Source organism: Corvus hawaiiensis, chromosome 7 (genome assembly GCF_020740725.1).
Source record: "Corvus hawaiiensis isolate bCorHaw1 chromosome 7, bCorHaw1.pri.cur, whole genome shotgun sequence".
Classification (NCBI taxonomy): domain Eukaryota; kingdom Metazoa; phylum Chordata; class Aves; order Passeriformes; family Corvidae; genus Corvus; species Corvus hawaiiensis.
The window spans coordinates 34,375,279-34,393,214 of record NC_063219.1 but is presented as its reverse complement, the minus strand read 5'-3'; the positions used below and the strand labels follow the sequence as shown (position 1 = coordinate 34,393,214).

Sequence of the window (17,936 nt, the reverse complement as noted above, 5' to 3'; positions counted from 1 at the left end):
GAGATGTCTTCTGCTGTAACTTAAAGATCAGTATTGCTTGACAGCAAGAACTTGCCCAGATGATTCCAGGTACACTTTAGACAAAATTCTAGTTATTAAAGGAAATGAACTCTGAGATGGACCCACCATTTCACTGTAGGTATGTAGGATTTTGTATTTAGTTGATTTAAAAATGTTCTCAGCTCTTCAGTTTTGCTGTATTGAAATGTAGAAGAGCTGAGTTACCTCTGCCCTGCAGCAGTTCAGGTGGGTCACCTGAATGTGTCCACCCAGCCAGGAGAGCAGTGTTTTCAGGGCTGAAGGAGGGAGTGCTTTGGAAAGCAAAGAAATGAGACTCAGATTCCTGGGATGTTATTAGGTAGGAGGAAGCTCACTGTTGCTGCTGCCTGAATTCACCTAAGAGTCACTTTTCCAGCTGGGTGAGGTACCACATCTCAGATTTCCTTTATCCACTCAGGAATTAGAGAGCAAACGTGCCTCCTGCTGCCCTCCATGCCCTAAGCCGTGGACCCAGCCCCAGCCATGCAGATAACTCTGCTATGGTTGTTTTTTGCACCCAGAGCTGTGCTGGGATTCTTCTAAAGCTGAAAAAGGCCAAAAGGAGAAGGAAAGTTTATCTCCTTATTTCATCTTCCTCTAAATGGAAGGCAATATTAGCAAATGTCAACTGATATTTAAGCCTAAAGGGAAACGTGAGCATCTCAGAAAATGTTTTCACGTTACCTTTCTCTAACTGAGTGAGAGTGTTTTTTGTGTTCATCCATTTGCCTGTTTATCTACTGATTGGAAGTCCTGGTCTGTTATTCCCATGTCAGCTAGTTCAGGGAACCTTATCTGTGGAGCAGACAATTTCAGTTAAATATTACTTCTGCTAGAGTATAAGTAGTGTGGAATAACTGTTTCTGAAGCCAGGTTCAGAAATGGACCTGATTTGTAAGACAGTCATCTTTCTCTTGGCGTCTCTCAGCCTTGGGATAGATGGGGAATTTGCTCGGAATTTTATCACCATTGCTGGGCCTCTACCCAGTGAGCTGGCAGAGAGATTGGGTCTGCAGGACCAGGTCCTGCCCAAGGACCAGCAGGGCCCTGGCATGGCTGCAGCACAGTGCCAGCCAGACCTTGTGGCTTCCGAGCTGCCCCGGTACTTCTCCCCGCTCCGTGAGCTCGGGGTGACGCACTACAAAGTCCTCCTGCCGTGGGCTCGCCTTCTTCCCGAGGGGAACGCCACGAAGGCGGATGGAGCCCAGGTGTGGTGCTACCGGCAGCTGCTGGAGGCCCTGGCTGCTGCAGGCCTCAGAGCCGTGCTGGTTCTGCACCAGGGGCGAGTGCCCGGCGCCGTGGCCGCGCAGGCCAGCGGGAGGAATGGCAGGGCTTTTAACAAGCTTTTTGTGGAGTATGCAGAGTTCAGCTTCCATGCCTTTGGGGACCTGGTGGATGCATGGCTCTCCTTCAGTGATCTGCCAGAGGTCCTTCAAAGCCTGCCCTACAATGACCCCCAGGAACAAGTCCAGGCTGTGGCTGCTGCTCATGAAGGATTTTACACTACTCTCCATGAGATGATCTCACCAGTGGGTAAGGAGAGCAGGGAGAGGGGTTTTTCAATATGACTCATAAATATTTCATGATGGAATTAAATGGCAACTGCTACATGCAGTCTCTGTGTAGATATTTTTGTGTTCCTTTTTCTGACCTGCAGAGGAAGGACTAAAACCTTTCTGAAATGTACCTGAAAGTGTGAAAAAACAAGGCACAAGAAGTCTTCTATGCGATAATAACTGTGAGGAAGTCTGCAATGTCCTTTGTTTGACTTTCCTTGTTGCAGATCCTGGGGTTTACAGTAATTAAATCCCAAATCTACTGGTGTTACACAGAGCAACAGAATTTCACCTCTTCCATGATGGGTACCTGGGATTTTCCGAGCAGCTGTCACCTTGGGTCTGCCTTCTTTGGCCTTGGAATTGTTCTGTCCCAGACAGACAACCAGTAGAGCTGGCTGAGTCACCATTTCTTTTCCCAAATTTTTAATTCTTGCATTTGTCAGGAATACTTTGTTGTACAGTTCACACTATCTGGTGATAGCCCTTGGAAGTTGCCCATCTTCCCTCCTGCATCTCCTGTCCCTCCAAGTTCCTGCCACCCCAGCATCTCAGAAGCATTCAGTATAGAATGGATTTAAAAAATTTGAAAACTGTAGAACCATCACAAAGGCATGAAAATTTGAATGGTGCCTTTGAATTTCTACCTTCTTCAGCTCTCCATTGAAACCACAATGGGTATTCTAAAATCAACTACCTGGAGCACTGTCTGATGTTCCACAGCTTCAACAATTTAAAACTGGTTTTAAAATAACTTCAGTAAACTGAAATTTTATTTGTCCTTAATATGTTACTAGCAGACTGCCTCTTTCTCTCTCAAGGTGGAAAGCTGTCCATTGCTTTGGAAATAAGCACTGTCCAAGACATGACTCCATCAGAATTGCTTTCAGTTTCTCTTCAGGTGACACCTTGAGGAAATATTTCCAAAATTATATAAATTTGCCTTGATGTATGGGATCAAATGACTTGTTGCAAGTTAAATAAGATTTTAGCAGGTTGATCAGTTGAACAGTTTGGTAAGCTTTAATTATTGGATTAGTCTGATTATGTGAAACTTGCTGATTTAAAAATTGTTTCAGCATCCTTTCTTGGCTGGTAGGCACTGATTAAGCTACATGGAGACAAATTTGTTCTCATAATTGACAATTTTAGCAATATACTTGCTAAATGACAAGGCGTCTCCAAAAAGTGTACCTGTTACCATTTTCTTTGCAGGTGTACTTAATGCACCACCAAATATATCAATACTTTATCTTAATTAGCTGCTATTTAAAACATCTGCTGATTTTGTTAAATCCCAGTCTGAGCTGTGCTAAAAGTGATGCAGTTTCACAGAGATGGCACAACACGAGGAGAATATAATCTCTACAAAGGCAATGACATCCTTTCTTAAAGATCCAGTTCCCTGTTCATAGCTGTCCTCACCCAGAGGATGTTGATGTAGGATACAGTGCACAGATGACACTGTGGGGTTTTTTGCTTAATCCTTCAAACCTTAGAACCAGGTCAAGCAACATTGTAGGTGTGACATTGCAAGGATTTAAGCAAGGTGTGGTTTGTAGAGAGAGCAAAGAAGTTGTTTTAGATGAGCTGATGAAACTAGAAGAGAACCTTGGACTGAAAAACAAACTGAAATCTTATCAGTTTTCTTCCAACTTCATCAGCTGGTTTAATAAGAGAATGCAGTCTGTTCCTTTAAGGTTGTTGACTTCTAGTGGGAAAACCCTCGTGATATGGAATGATTAAAGATTTCTGAAGTGGACTTTCAACCAAGGGTTATTGATAAAGCCTACCTGAACCACACAGTTTAAAAGGTTTCTCTGATTAATCATAAACATAATCTTACTAATTAAGAAATTAACTGTAAATCATTAATATTAAATTCATAAAATAGAATTTAATTTAGTTTAACTTCTTCTTTTTTTAGTAAGAGACACGCAAAACACATCTTCCCATACAGTATCCAGTTTGGGCTCATTATATTGTCCAGGGCTCCCATGCAGCTGTATGGCTTCTTACTCCCGAAATATGTCTTTATCAAACCTTACACAGTTTTATGTATTTTTAATGTAGTACTTCAAAAAAAACCCCATTTTCCTCCAGCATGATTCTTTTCTTTTTCTTGTTTCCAGGATTCAGTAGACTTTGTGTCTCTTAGCCTTCAGTACCATTGTGGAAATGAAACAGATTTCTACAAGAAATTGAGTGAATTCCAGGTAATGTTATGCACAGCATTAGAATTATAGCAGCAAACAACAGGACATAAATAGGAGCAGAATTTCATGTGCTGTGATGCATGTCTAAACAGTTCTGACTTTCTGTGAGCTACACTAGGAAGCAGCTGCAAAGTGCTCATTTCTCTGTTGTTACTCTGACTTAAAAACAGTTGATGGAAAGTGCTGGAAAGGATTATCTTGGTCAATGCTTATTATTGCTGCATTAACAACTGGAATGGCAGAATTCTTTTGTCCAGGACTGAAAAACCTTCTCTCTCGCATGCTAAGTGTTTGATAAGCTGTTAGGCCAATACCTGTACACTGAAAGATATTAAACTCTAGCATGGGCTCTACAACGGTGCTACCAAACTTCACATTCCTCATCAGCAGAGGCAGTGCTAGAAATGTTGCTGAGGGTGAGTTTATTAACGGATTAGATCTCATGGCAGCACCAACATCAGTGATGCTGTAGGCTGGTACCTATTATTACATAAATTAACCTCTGATAGTTTTTTGCATTCTTAAAATCCATAAGCACAGAGTCTTCCAGCATCTGGGTAGCAGGATAAGGAGCTGCCCATGTAAAATGCAAAAAATGCCAAGAACGTGGTTTTACTAGATGGCTGATGCTTCTCTTCATACTGCTCCCTGATTTCTGGTTTTGCAGAGTGTCTGGAAGGACAAAGACATCTTGGTTTTTAGTCTAAAGGTCCTTGATTGTGCTTCCGTGGAAGAGAATCCTTTCATACCAGCAGCTGCCATTGTCACAGGTGAGTGATGTTTCAAGAAGGAGGAGAGTTTTTTATTTAAAATCTGCATGATAACTTATGGCGGAAATTCCAAATCATCCAATCTAGGCTGCTGCTATTAGATAAAATAACTTTATGGTTTTTTATAGCCTTATTGGAAAATTAAGGGTGGATGGTGAACGTTGAGGGAGCAGAAGCAGGAAATCTTCCCCAAATCTTTTTGTCATTTTCATCAGCCTCAAGTTGCAGTGGGAGAGGTTTAGGTTGGATATTAGGAAAAATTTCTTCACTGAAAGGGTTGTCAAGCACTGTTACAGGCTGCCCAGGAAAGTGGGGGAGTCACCATCCCCTGTAGGAACTTAAAACACATGCAGATGTGTCACTTGGGGACATGGTTTAGTGTTGGATTGGCATGGTTGGCAATTCTGGAGTCACCATCCCCATAGGGCTTTAAAAGAAACATAGATGTGGCACTTAGGGACATGGTTTAGTGTTGTTTGGCAGTGCTGGGTTATCAGTTGGACTTGATGATCTTAGAGGTATTTTCCAACCTAAGTGATTCTATGATGCTGTGATTATTTTTTAATATGCATTTTTAAGTTTAATTAAAAACTCAATACATTTGACCTGAGAAAAATAGCTATTAGTTATGAAGTGCACCTTGTTTCTCAAGGTGTAATTGCACAAACAGGGTCATGCAGTCCATGACATCTAAGTTATGACTACACCCCTCACTTACCATTTGTTTGTTTTCAGCTATTAATAAAGAAGAAGCACGTATGGTTGGGTGTGATGTTAATGATTTCTTGGACTACTTCTCTGAGGTTTTGAGGTACTACAATCAAATACCGTAATACTATATAACACTACAAAAATGTACAGTAATAAACAGCATCCTCTAGAAACCTATGTGCAGGGAGAGACAAGACATTTTAGTGGTAAAGTCTGCTGTTAGTTGCTGAAGGGGCTGCAAAGGGCTGTCTTTCTGCTGAGCCAGTCTCTTCCAATTACTTGCAATCCTCTATCCTGCTACTAATCCTATAATGTAATCCTCTCTACTCTCTCATCCTTGGTTACCCAAATTGCACCTTCAAGCCAATAATTACAAGTACATATTTCAAGCCTTCTGCTTTTTTCAAGAGCAAAGTGGTTATAAATAAACAAATCCAATAGAGAATTTCCTAGGGGAGAAGCCAACTGAGCTTATGGAAACGTGGGAGATCTCATTGTGCAGGGAGATGCTAAGGATTACAGTAGCAGGATTGACTAGTTTTAGCTTATCCTATGGAAACTCATGAAGCAGTTGTAGCAAGGGAAATTGCTGCTCACTGCAAGGATTTTGTTGGCACCTCTGGCCTAACTAATAAATTATGAGACTCTCTGTGCAAAGAGCTGTTCTGCGGTTACACCACTGCCCTCCACCTTCGTGTCCCAGCTGGGAGACAGCAGGGTTGGATTGATCAGATGTCAAAGGAGCTATAGGTGACTAATGTGACCTGAATGGGAACCACATGATTCCTTTATACTCCATGTTTGCAAGTTCTATGGCACATGCATCTACCTTGGAGATTTTAACTTCTATTTATTCTATTTCCAGCGAAACAAATACTTTGCAGGAAAATCTAGATGCTGTTCTTGCCCCTCGGTCCTCCTATCAAACAGTCTGGGAAATGTTTGCTGAACAGTCTGAATCGGAGAGGGATTCTTTCCTGCAAGATGTTTTCCCACGTGGTTTCCTCTGGGGCATATCCACAGGTGCCTTTAACATCGAAGGAGCTTGGGCAGAGGATGGGAAAGGAGAAAGCATCTGGGATCAGTTTGGGCATGGGGGCCATGTCCACATGAACCAAACAGCAGACGTGGCATGTGACAGCTACTATAAAACCAGCTATGACATTTACCTGCTTAGGGGTCTTCACCCCCAGCTGTACAAATTTTCTTTATCCTGGTCTAGAATTTTCCCTGCTGGCACCAACGAGACCATCAATTCCAAGGGTGTTGATTATTACAGCCGATTAATTGACCAGTTGTTAGACTCTAACATTGAGCCCATGGTGACTCTCTTCCACTGGGACCTGCCCCAAGCTCTGCAGGCTCTTGGTGGCTGGCAGAATGAAAGTATCATAGATGCTTTTGTGAGCTACGCAGACTTCTGCTTTTCCACGTTCGGGGATCGGGTCAAGCTCTGGATTACATTCCATGAGCCCTGGGTTATCAGCTACGCTGGCTATGGCACTGGAGAGCATCCTCCAGGAATCACTGACCCGGGAGCAGCATCTTACAAGGTAGGGGCACAGGAATAATTGGGATCCTGCAGCTACTCTTGGTGGGTTGTTTTCCTCTGATGGTTCTGTGCTTTAACTATGTTCAAGCCTAAAGTGGTCTCTGAGACAACAATGTGGTTGTTGGATCTACGATACTTGTTAAAAATGGGTTAGTTAACAGAGGCTAGGTGTTATTACTTCATTTTTCTATTCTGAAAGCTGGTGTTGATGGATAGTTAGATTCTTTTGCTTATTCCAAAACTTCCTACACTCCTTGTCTATCATTGTTTTGTCAAGGTGTTTTCTTTTGGATGGAGAGGACATTTTCACGTGGCAATAAACCCAATGCTTAAGAGTTTCTATGCAATGCAGTCTGACACATTTTCCTCTGCTTTCTGCTCCCAGGTTGCTCACACAATTCTCAAGGCTCATGCCAAGGTCTGGCACCTGTATAACAGCAAATACCGTTCTCAGCAACTGGGAAAGGTGGGGCTGGTGCTGAACTCGGACTGGGCTGAACCCAAGACTCCAACCAGCTCCGAGGATGTGAGGGCATCTGAGAGGTACCTGCAGTTCATGCTTGGCTGGTTTGCTCACCCCATATTTGTTAATGGTGATTACCCAGATATGCTGAAGGCTCAGATCCAGGAAGTGAACCAGCAGTGCTCCACAACAGTCGCACAGCTGCCTGTGTTTACGGAGGAGGAGAAGTCCTGGGTGAAAGGGACTGCAGATTTCTTTGGCCTTTCCCATTACACTTCCCGCCTGGTCAGTGCCGGGGCTAATGGGATGTGCACACCAGGCTATGAGAGCATTGGGAACTTCTCCTTGCATGTAGATCCTTCCTGGCCACAGGCTGCCTCTTCTTGGATCCATGTGGTCCCTTGGGGATTAAGAAGGCTGCTGAAGTTCGTATCCCAGGAATACACCGGGTCAAAGATCCCAATATACATAGCAGGGAGTGGTGTGCCGACAGGAGACACCGGGGATCTTCTCAACGACACCCTGCGAGTGGATTATTTCCGCCAGTACATCGATGAGGCCCTGAAGGGTATGGAGAAATCAAATTATTTTATTTTTTTTTAATCATGGCAAGTAGTTATTCTAGCCCTTCCATGGTGGTTAACTTTAAAACGTCACCACTTGCACAGTGATGTGATGTCAGCTGCCTGTTGTGTAGGTAATGAGTGTGACTTTATATACTTAAGCCTCTCTGGTGTCCAGATACGGAACTCTCCATTCTCTTTAGATGTTGGAATGCATTTTTCATATTTATGGATTAATGTAGCCTGGACCCTAAGGTCAGTCCCTCTGTGAGAACACTGGTTTTTTATATACTCCTGCTCCCCTGGAGATGATTGGCCTGCAGGCTCTTGCATGAAGACATCTCATAAATTGGGGCTGAACTGCCTCTACCGATTAATCGGATCTAACTGGCAGCAAGCACTTCAGACTGAAAATATCTCCATAAAATTTCTACCTCAATCATTTTGAGAATGTTTAAGTTATGCTTGTAGAATGTTCAAGTTACGCTTGTATCTTTGCAAGATGTGTATTGTTTGACATAAAAATAGTGTTAGTGGCAAGTTCTGGACAAGCATAGAGAGCTGAGATTTCAAATAGAGATTTGACTGATGCTCTCTAGATAGACTAAACAATACTGTCGGGAAAACATTAAATATGATGCATTAAATATGTTGGTGATCAGTGTGTACTGAAGATCAGCATTTGATCTTCTTGATGTAGATCTCAACATACTGCTAGAAGTGTTGAAAGAGCTACAGAAAACACAATTTAGCATTGCTGTTATGTCTCATCAGAAGTAAAGAGGATGGACTGCACATAGGAGTGAACTTTTTTTGAATGAGAGAGATTTCGTGCGTTTTTTTGTAGGCAATGTGAGGAGGGATGCTGGACTTGCCTCTGCTGGTATTGGGTACACTGTTCTGCTAAAAGAAGCTCTCCTGTGCTCAGGGAATATAGACAAGCTCTAAATACCTGCAATGTTTCACTTCAATTACAGTGTTAAATCTAAAAGTGCACCATACATCTAAATTGATGAAATCTGCTTGAAAACAAGAACACAGGGAAGGGATACCAGTGGCACAAGTGTCCTGTACTCAGATACCTCTTGAGTAATACTTCTTTTCTCACACATTTCTATCACTAAGCATATCACCAGCTCCTATTACTGTGCTGACTGCTTTTTCTGCCAGATATTCTTAATTGTTTGGGAGGTTTTTCTAGCCTTTAAAACCGTTTGTAAGTGCTTGGCTTGTCATACATATCCTTGGCTGTGCTGCTTCTGTTGTGCTGAGCTGTGTTCAGGAAATGTTCAGGTGGGTAATTACAGTGTCTCGTTGTTTCTGTGGCAGCGGTGAAGCTGGATGCTGTTGATGTTCGGTCCTACATTGCTCGATCCCTGCTTGATGGCTTTGAGGGCCCAGTGGGATACAGCCTAAAATTTGGGCTGCATCACGTGAACTTTGAAGATAGCAACAGACCAAGGACTCCCAAGGCATCTGCTTACTTCTATTCCAGTGTTATTGAAAAGAATGGTTTTCCATCCAAAGCCTTGGGCAGATCTTCTGCACCAGTGGTGTTTGACCGACCTGTGCCATCAAAGCTGCCTAATTTACCAGCATCAGAAGTTCCCTCCAAAGCAAAGGTTGTCTGGCAGAAGTTTTCATCCCAGACTGCTCATGAAAGAGACATGTACTTTTATGGGACATTCCCAGAGGATTTTACATGGGGTGTGTCTTCCTCTGCCTACCAGATAGAGGGAGGTTGGGATGCCGATGGCAAAGGACCCAGCATTTGGGATAACTTCACCCATGTCCCAGGGAATATAAACAATAATGATACTGGAGATATAGCTTGTGATAGCTACAACAAGGTGGAGGAAGATATTTACCTGCTGAGAGCCTTAGGGGTAAAGAATTACCGTTTTTCCCTGTCCTGGCCTCGAATTTTCCCCACTGGAAGGAACAACTCAATCAACAGCCACGGAGTTGACTACTACAACCGTCTCATTGATGGACTGGTTGCAAACAACATCACTCCAATTGTCACTCTCTACCACTGGGACCTGCCACAAGCTCTTCAGGACATTGGTGGCTGGGAGAGTGATGAGCTGATTGACCTGTTTGACAGCTTTGCTGACTTCTGTTTCCGGACCTTTGGGGACAGGGTGAAGTTCTGGATTACGTTCAATGAACCCAACATCATTGCCTGGCTGGGCTATGGCCTCGGGACATTCCCACCCAGTGTCAAGGACCCTGGCAGTGCTCCCTACAGGGTTGCCCACATCTTACTGAAAGCTCATGCCAGGGCCTACCACACCTACGATGACAAATACAGAGCAAGTCAGGCAGGGGTCATTGCCCTGTGCCCCTTCATTAGCTGGGCTGAGCCGAAGACACCAAGCGACCCCAGGGACATTGAAGCTGCTGACAGGTACCTGCAGTTTTTGGTGGGTTGGTTCACACACCCAATTTTCAAAAATGGGGACTACCCCGAGGTCATGAAGTGGAAAGTTGGGAACAGGAGTGAGCTCCAGAACCTGCCGTCGTCGCGCCTGCCGGTTTTCACCGAGGAGGAGCGTGAATACATCCGGGGCACAGCAGATGTCTTTTGCTTCAACACATACTCCTCCAAAATTGTAACCCATTCAACAACACGTCTGAAGCCCTTCTCTTACGAGTATGACCAGGAGCTTTCAAAAACAGTTGACAGCTCCTGGCCTTCCTCAGCTCTCAGTGACCATCGGGCTGTGGCCTGGGGTCTGAGGAGGCTACTGAACTGGATCAAAGAGGAATATGGAAACCCCCCAATATATATCATTGAGAATGGAGTGGGGGTAAAGACCAAATCGGATGTTAATGACAATGCCAGGATATTTTACTACAAAACATACATTGATGAAGCTTTAAAAGGTACCAGAATTTTCTTTTGTTCTGTTGGTGTTGTGTGTCTCCTCTCTAGATTTCTGGTTATTTTAGTTCTTTGAAGAGTACTTTTTAAAAGCGATTGATATCAGTTTTTAAATAGTCTGAACACAATATAAGCATAGTGCTTGTTTTTATTATCTCCTTTGCATGGTTGTGCTTTGTTTCCTCCAACAAGAAGATACTCTTAATGATCTTAGTTGACCAGTGCCACCTGTATGTAACTAGGAGCCTGTATGTGCTTGTGTGTGAATTCTGTAGGATTCATTTAAAGTGTGATTATGCCACTGATGCTCCTCCATTTATTTTCTGGTCTTTCAGCTTACAAGGTAGATGGTGTTAATCTGAAAGGATACAATGTTTGGTCTCTGATGGATAACTTTGAATGGGTGGATGGTTATGATCCAAAATTTGGATTGCACCAGATTGATTTTGACAACCCCAACAGGCCAAGAACGCCAAAGCGCTCTGCTGTGTACTATGCAGAAATCATCCGCAATAACGGCATCCCACTGCCCAAGGAAGAGGAATTTTTGTATGGAGAGTTTCCAGACAACTTCTGGTGGAGCGTAGCAACTGCAGCTTACCAGGTCAGGAAACTGATATGGGCTCCTGAAGTATCTGTGGAGAGTTAACTCATTGTGTGGCACCACAAAGAATAACAGGCTGAATTCTTTGCTAGGCCAAGACATAAATTTGGGTTTGCTAACAATATCTCCCCCATTTTCAATTACAGATTGAAGGAGGATGGAGAGCAGATGGGAAAGGACTTAGCATTTGGGACAAATATTCCCACACTCCCTTGAGAATTGGCAATGATGCAACTGGAGATGTAGCTTGTGACAGCTACCACAAGATTGAGGAGGATGTGGAAATGCTGAAAAGCCTCAAGGTGTCTCACTATCGTTTTTCAATCTCCTGGTCCCGTGTCCTCCCAGATGGGACCACCAGATACATCAATGAAATGGGACTGAACTACTATGAAAGGCTGATCGATGCCCTTCTGGCAGCCAACATTATGCCTCAGGTAACTAAACCCAGTAACTTTCAGGTAACTAAAAAACAGTAAACCCCAAATCTGATGCTCGGAGTAACATGTGTGTTTCCTCAGAGCAACATGTGTGTTTCTGTCCATACCCTTCTCCACACAGAAATTGTTTTTCATGGTTTTTCATTTCATTTTGTGAAGAAACATGGGTTATTGAATAAGCAAAAGGAACTTGGAATGTAGGGATATGTTGAAATTACTCCCCAGAAAGACCACAGTAACCTTATTGTTGGCTGTTTCCAATTGCCTTCTCATCCCTCATGTGCTTGGAAATAGATTCCACAGGAACCTATGCAGGGTTCTTTCCAGACACTGAGGTGAGACTGACTAACATAGTTCCCAGGATCTTCCTTCTTGCCTTTCTTAGAGATGGATGTAACTTTGTTCTTTTCCTGGGAGTCAGGAAGCTCCACTGGTCGGTGTTGTTTGTCACATACAATGGATGGTGACCTCACCCCTGCATCAATCAGCTCTTCTAGCACTGTTGAGTGACTATGAGCTGTCCTCATACCTCTGCACCAGCCCAGACAGGTGTTCTAGTGGATTGTATTGCACCTGAGAATCAGTGCAGGTGCAGCAGTCCTTGACTGATGAGTTCTTGCTGTCACAAGGTGGTTTTTGGTAAAAGGTTCCATCTTCATTAGGCAGTCCCTAAAGAAACTGGCAAAAAGGTATTTTACTGAGTGCATGAGTGATTGCTACAACATCAAACTACGTTAGGAACAGGTAACTGTAGATCAAAGCACAGTTTATTTGTGTTCATGAATGAGTCTGAGTTACTGCAAGAATGACTGGTGGAGTCCCTTGTCCTGCTGTCTTTCCACACAGGTAACTCTTTATCACTGGGACCTCCCACAGGCGCTGCAGGACGTCGGTGGGTGGGAGAATGATACTATAGTTCAGAGGTTTAAGGAATATGCTGAGGTCCTTTTCCAGAGGCTGGGAGATAAAGTGAAATTTTGGATAACCCTCAATGAACCCTACAACACTGCATATCTTGGCTATGGTGTTGGCACAGCTGCTCCAGGTAAGACTGCTGGGCACAACCTCACAGCCTTCACAGCACTGTCAGCACAATTGTTTTATGCTGCAGCAGAGAAGCTGCTTGGGGCTTGCAAAGGTAGAACAAGGAAGACGGTGTGGTGTGGACAGATTGGATTGCTGTGGTCCTTTCTCTCTGCCTGTCACCTCCAAGACCCATCCTCCTTCTTCCACTCTTCTACTCCACCCCTCCTCTGCAGCCTCTAGATTACACTTGTTGCCCAGAGTAGACCTCATTTCCAAAACACCTCTGGGGACTGTGGAGAAGAGTTAGGGCTGGAGGAGGACACAGCTTAGCAGCAGGGTAGAACCAAGAGCAGGGGATGTGAGCTAACCTGAACACACAGCTTTCTGCTCTCCATAGTGGCAGCAGCAGCCTGTTGCCAGGACTGGCAGCCCATGTCCCGCTCCTGAGGGAGGAGGGGGCGATGCAGGGTCCTCCTTGCACAGCCTTCCCATGGCAGCTGCTCCTTCAGCTGCCTGTGCCAAGCACTGATCCCAGCCCAGGGCTGGGCTCGGGGCACCAGGTGTTGCATGTTCATTCCTTTACCAGGGGCAGTTCTGGGTGCCCCGAGGTTGTGTTAACCTGGGAGGCAGCCATGAGAGGGCTGGGAAGTGCTGTCCACTGCCTGTGCTGTCCCTGTCCCTGCAGGCATCTCCGTTCGGCCAGGGCGCGCTCCCTACGTGGTGGGACACAACCTGATCAAGGCACATGCAGAGGTCTGGCACCTCTACAACGAGACCTACCGGGCCAAGCAGGGAGGGCTCATCTCCATCACCATCAACTCTGACTGGGCAGAACCACGCAACCCGCACAACCAGGAGGATGTGGAAGCTGCCAGACGATTCTTGCAGGTACAGAGACCCCTGGTCATAGCTCTCTCCCTGCTGCTCCTGGTCACACCCCCTCTCCAGGTGCTGGATGTGCCCAGAGCCTAGGTCAGCATCTCATTGAAATAAAAGGATGAGGCAGAGGCATCACTGCATGGAAATGTATGTAGCCTCTTATGAGGGCTGATCAAGAATGCAACAGAAATGAGACAAAATATGGTTGCAGTGACAAAAGCTTATTAAATTTACTCCTGTTATATTGGCATCCATCCTTGGGTATCTCCGTGTGCCTGTTCGTTATAAATTCAGGTATCACCTATAAAGCAGCACATGACAGAGGAATGGCTAAATCCCATGTTTTGATATATGATTTATCCTCCCTTATTTCCTGGTTTAGTTTTTTCTAGGGTGGTTTGCTCATCCCATTTTCAAAAATGGTGATTATAATGAAGTGATGAAAAGAAGGATTCGGGAACGAAGTCTGGCTCAGGGCCTGAGCAAGTCCCGGTAAGAGCCCAGGCACACACCTGCTTTTGTTTCACTAACTGTGCTGAAACCTGCTTTTCTTATAGAAATGATACATTTCAATGATTCTATTCCAATGTTACTGTACAAAAGCTTATTATATCCTCACAGAAAAATTCTAGTGTACATTTTCATAGAACCACAGAATGGTTTGTGTTGGAACCTTAAAAATCACTTCATTCCAATCTAGGCAGGGGGGCTTTGCCTATTCCCTGTCTTTACCTCTTTTGCAAACTAAATTTACTAATGTAATGTATCTTTGGGGTAATAAATTGTCAGCTCAGTGACACAGTAACTGCCCTGCATTAGACACAGTACTTTACCTGATGCCTGTGGTAAATTTGTTTAACTTTTCTTAAAACTATGTAGTAAACTCATTGGTCCCTCTCAATTACATTCTAATTTTCCATTCCCAGTTCCCACTTTCTCTCCTTGTGCTTGTGGTGCTGGTACCAGGGATCCCAGCAGTACCCATGGAGTGTGTGCAAAGTGTATTCTCTGTTTTCTCTTGCAGACTTCCAGAATTTACTGAGAGTGAAAAACAAAGAATTAAAGGCACATATGACTACTTTGGTCTAAATCATTATACCACAGTTTTAACATACAACCTAAACTATCCTAAGGGTGTTATATCATATGACTCTGATAGGTAAGAGATGAATGTAAATTATTGGTCAAGTAAAATCTGCACACCTGGAGCCTGGGTCAACTGACAAGTATAAAATTTATAGCAAATAAAGCTCTGAGATAGGTGTTTTAAGCTGTTATAACCAATACCAGGAAAAATATATCCAAACAGTACCTGTGGTGCTTTTATTTTCACAAAAGTCCAGCAATAGCCCTTTTTTTTTACAGACATGAGATGATAAACAATATTTATCATATTTCCTGCCCCCAGTCTGCAGTTTGAACTGTGTTATCCTGGTTTATGGATATTGATCCATTTGCTGTTTAACAGATTTAGGTCCCCCACTGCACTGGATAAATGTAAGTTCAAACCCTAAATCACTTCATGGTTAAGTATGCCTAAGTCAAGATTTTAAATTTATATACTAATTTCTTTCCCCAGCTTCAAAAGATAAACAGTAGGCGTTTACTAGTGTTTCTAATGACAATTCAGGTAATGGTGGGACCACACAGAGGTGAAATTATCTAATGTTTAGCCCTTTAGGACAGTGGGTTGTCTTTCATTCCTGCACATAGGTGTAAAGGGCAATTTTGTGTGCTCAAGCACTCTATTATGTCTTGAAAAGTAGAAATGGTGTTGTAGCATACAAAGGTTTGGAACCAACAGCACATCCTCAGCCACAGCTGATTTACACAGCGTATAACTGTAAAGCAAAGCATGAGAAGTGGTTTTCAGGCTTGTGAGCACCAGCAGCACCTCAGCCCTGGGCATGGAGGTGCCTGGCACATGGGACTGGCCCTGAGCAGTGTCCTTCTCCACAGGGGCACAGCCACAGTGACCGACCGCAGCTGGCTGAACTCTGGTTCCATCTGGCTGAAGGTGACACCCTTTGGATTCAGGAAGATCCTCAGGTGGATAAAGGAAGAGTACAACAACCCTCCCATTTATGTGACCGAAAATGGGGTCTCGGAAAGGGGAGCCTTTCAATTCAATGACACTTGGAGAATGCATTACTATCGGACCTACATTAATGAGGCACTGAAAGGTAAGAGTGATTATTGACATCTGGTCAACCAAAGCTCTAGAGAGCAGCAGTGGCTTTGCCATAAGACTGATGTGTGTAAAGCAAGTTTTGAAGAGCTGAAAGGCCACTGCCATCACACTTGCAAGTTACACAGTCACATGGGCTTACCGAATCCACTACCAACAGCCTTTGGGTTTACCAAAAACTGCCCCATGGATAGTCACAACTGTGCCAGGAAAGATGATCTAAAGGAAGAACAAACTGTGGGTTTAGTGGGGTAACCTGCAGGTTCTTTGATTTGCTGCACCTGGTGAGACAAGGTACTACTACCTGATAAACTCCTATTTTAGCTTCTAGTCTGACTACTGCTGTGTCTAAAAACTGCATCTTTGTTAAAAAACCGTAAAAACCCAACCCCCAAACTGGTTTCAGTTACAGCAGTGGTCAAACAACTTCAGGAAAGGGCTTTTTCAGTTTGCTTTTCTGACATACTGGGAACTGCCAGCCAGGTGTTCAGGAAGTGCTCATTTACTGCCTTGTAGCAGCAAGGCCCCACATACAGTAGTTTAAGCAATGGTTGCATTTTGATGGCTTTTCTTCTCTGTTCCTAAACCTTTGTTTCTTGAACAAAAACTTTGATTTTTGAAGCAGAGAAAAGCAGCGCCCACTCCTGGGCACTGAGTGAACTACCCTGGCTGCTTGTTGGCTGTAACTTGGCAGCTGAGCTACCTCAAAGCCGCTGAGCCAAGTCAACACAGGAAAGAGATGGGAATAGGGAGAACAAAACCAATGAGGCTAAAGTGGCAATAACCTCACTGGGGGCTAAGTGTGGATGTGCTGGAGCACCTTCCTGCCCTGGCTGGCTGAGGGGTGACCACCAATCTGCTCTCTCTTCTCTCTTCTCTGCCTGCAGCCGTTGCACTCGACGGTGTCGACTTACGGGGCTACACTGCGTGGACACTGATGGATAACTTCGAGTGGGCAGTGGGGTATCAGGAAAAGTTTGGGCTCTACCACGTAAATTTCTCAGACCCTGCCTTGCCACGGCGCCCCAAGGCCTCAGCCAAGTATTACTCACAGATCATAAACTGCAATGGGTTTCCAGACCCAGCAACAGGCCCACATCCCTGTCTGGAACAGGAGCCAGAAGGTAAGTGACGCAGCAGAAATGATGCTTTTGTGTTCGCATCTGATCCTAAAAGAGTTCCATAATCTTAAGGTCTTTAGAGACACCACCATTTTCTGCAATATTATTTTTAAGGACTCCAATCAATGTCACTTCCCTATGCAACACCAGACCAACAACACAATCTTGTGCAAGAGCACCTTAACACGCCGGTCTCCAAAATGTAGCAAAAGCTATTCCATTAGACTTTTCTCTAACAGAACTGCCCAAGATGCTTTCCAAACTGCACACATTCAATACTCCCACAAGATTGTTTAGAAAAAGTTTTGAATGCTTTATACAAATCCTTGTTTTGGGTAAGGCTTTGGAAATACCGATTCTTTTGTGATTTGTGTCTTCTCAACTGGAGCAGTACAATGAACAGCCACCAGTGTTAGTGTGGGGGTTTGGGAATGAGAATACTCACCTGTACTACCAGGAATTACACTATCAGCCTCAGCTGTGCATTTACTCTGAGCTGAAATTGGTTCAACCCCTGATTCCCCAGAATTACGGCCCCTGCCAGAATACTGGACAGCACTGCTGAAAGCCTGGTGGAGGCAGGAAGCAGCAGTGCCCACACCTGCATGGAACAGGTCCCCCAGGCTCTGTCCTAACACTTTCTCATTGTTTTCCTGTTCAGTGACACCAACAGAGCCCACTCCGGGAGCAGCTGACAGCGTGAGCTTTTTGGGATTGGAATTGACATCCCAGAATGCAGAAATAGCACTCTATGTGCTTTTTGCTCTTTCTGCAGTTGGAGCATTGGGCTTCGCTCTTTTTGCATACAAATATGGAAAATCATCCAAAAGATCCCATAAACAATCACATATGGAACTTAGTAATAAAATGTAACATTTCCACCTGATAAAATGTTTGTTTGGTTTGTTTTTTCTTAAAAAA

The 17,936-nt window shown here is 44.1% G+C and overlaps 1 protein-coding gene across 1 annotated transcript; it reads left to right on the top strand.

Moving 5' to 3' along the window:
• Window positions 1-920: 920 nt before the first annotated feature.
• On the top strand, window positions 921-17,891 carry LCT (lactase). The gene is made up of 17 exons (XM_048310235.1): window positions 921-1,572; window positions 2,417-2,496; window positions 3,728-3,811; window positions 4,479-4,581; window positions 5,317-5,392; window positions 6,101-6,845; window positions 7,230-7,875; window positions 9,200-10,759; window positions 11,093-11,361; window positions 11,508-11,798; window positions 12,648-12,846; window positions 13,513-13,715; window positions 14,089-14,198; window positions 14,731-14,865; window positions 15,666-15,889; window positions 16,782-17,018; window positions 17,677-17,891. The coding sequence occupies exons 1-17, from the start codon at window positions 921-923 to the stop codon at window positions 17,886-17,888; spliced, it is 5,826 nt and encodes a 1,941-aa protein (XP_048166192.1). The 3' UTR covers window positions 17,889-17,891.
• Window positions 17,892-17,936: the final 45 nt, after the last annotated feature.

Coding starts and splice junctions, on each gene's coding strand:
- LCT (XM_048310235.1), top strand. CDS start 921: ATGGACCTGATTTGTAAGACAGTCATCTTTCTCTTGGCGTCTCTCAGC. Junction 3,812..4,478: donor AGAAATTGAGTGAATTCCAG/GTAATGTTATGC, acceptor CTGGTTTTGCAG/AGTGTCTGGAAGGACAAAGA. Junction 14,866..15,665: donor ATATCATATGACTCTGATAG/GTAAGAGATGAA, acceptor CCTTCTCCACAG/GGGCACAGCCACAGTGACCG.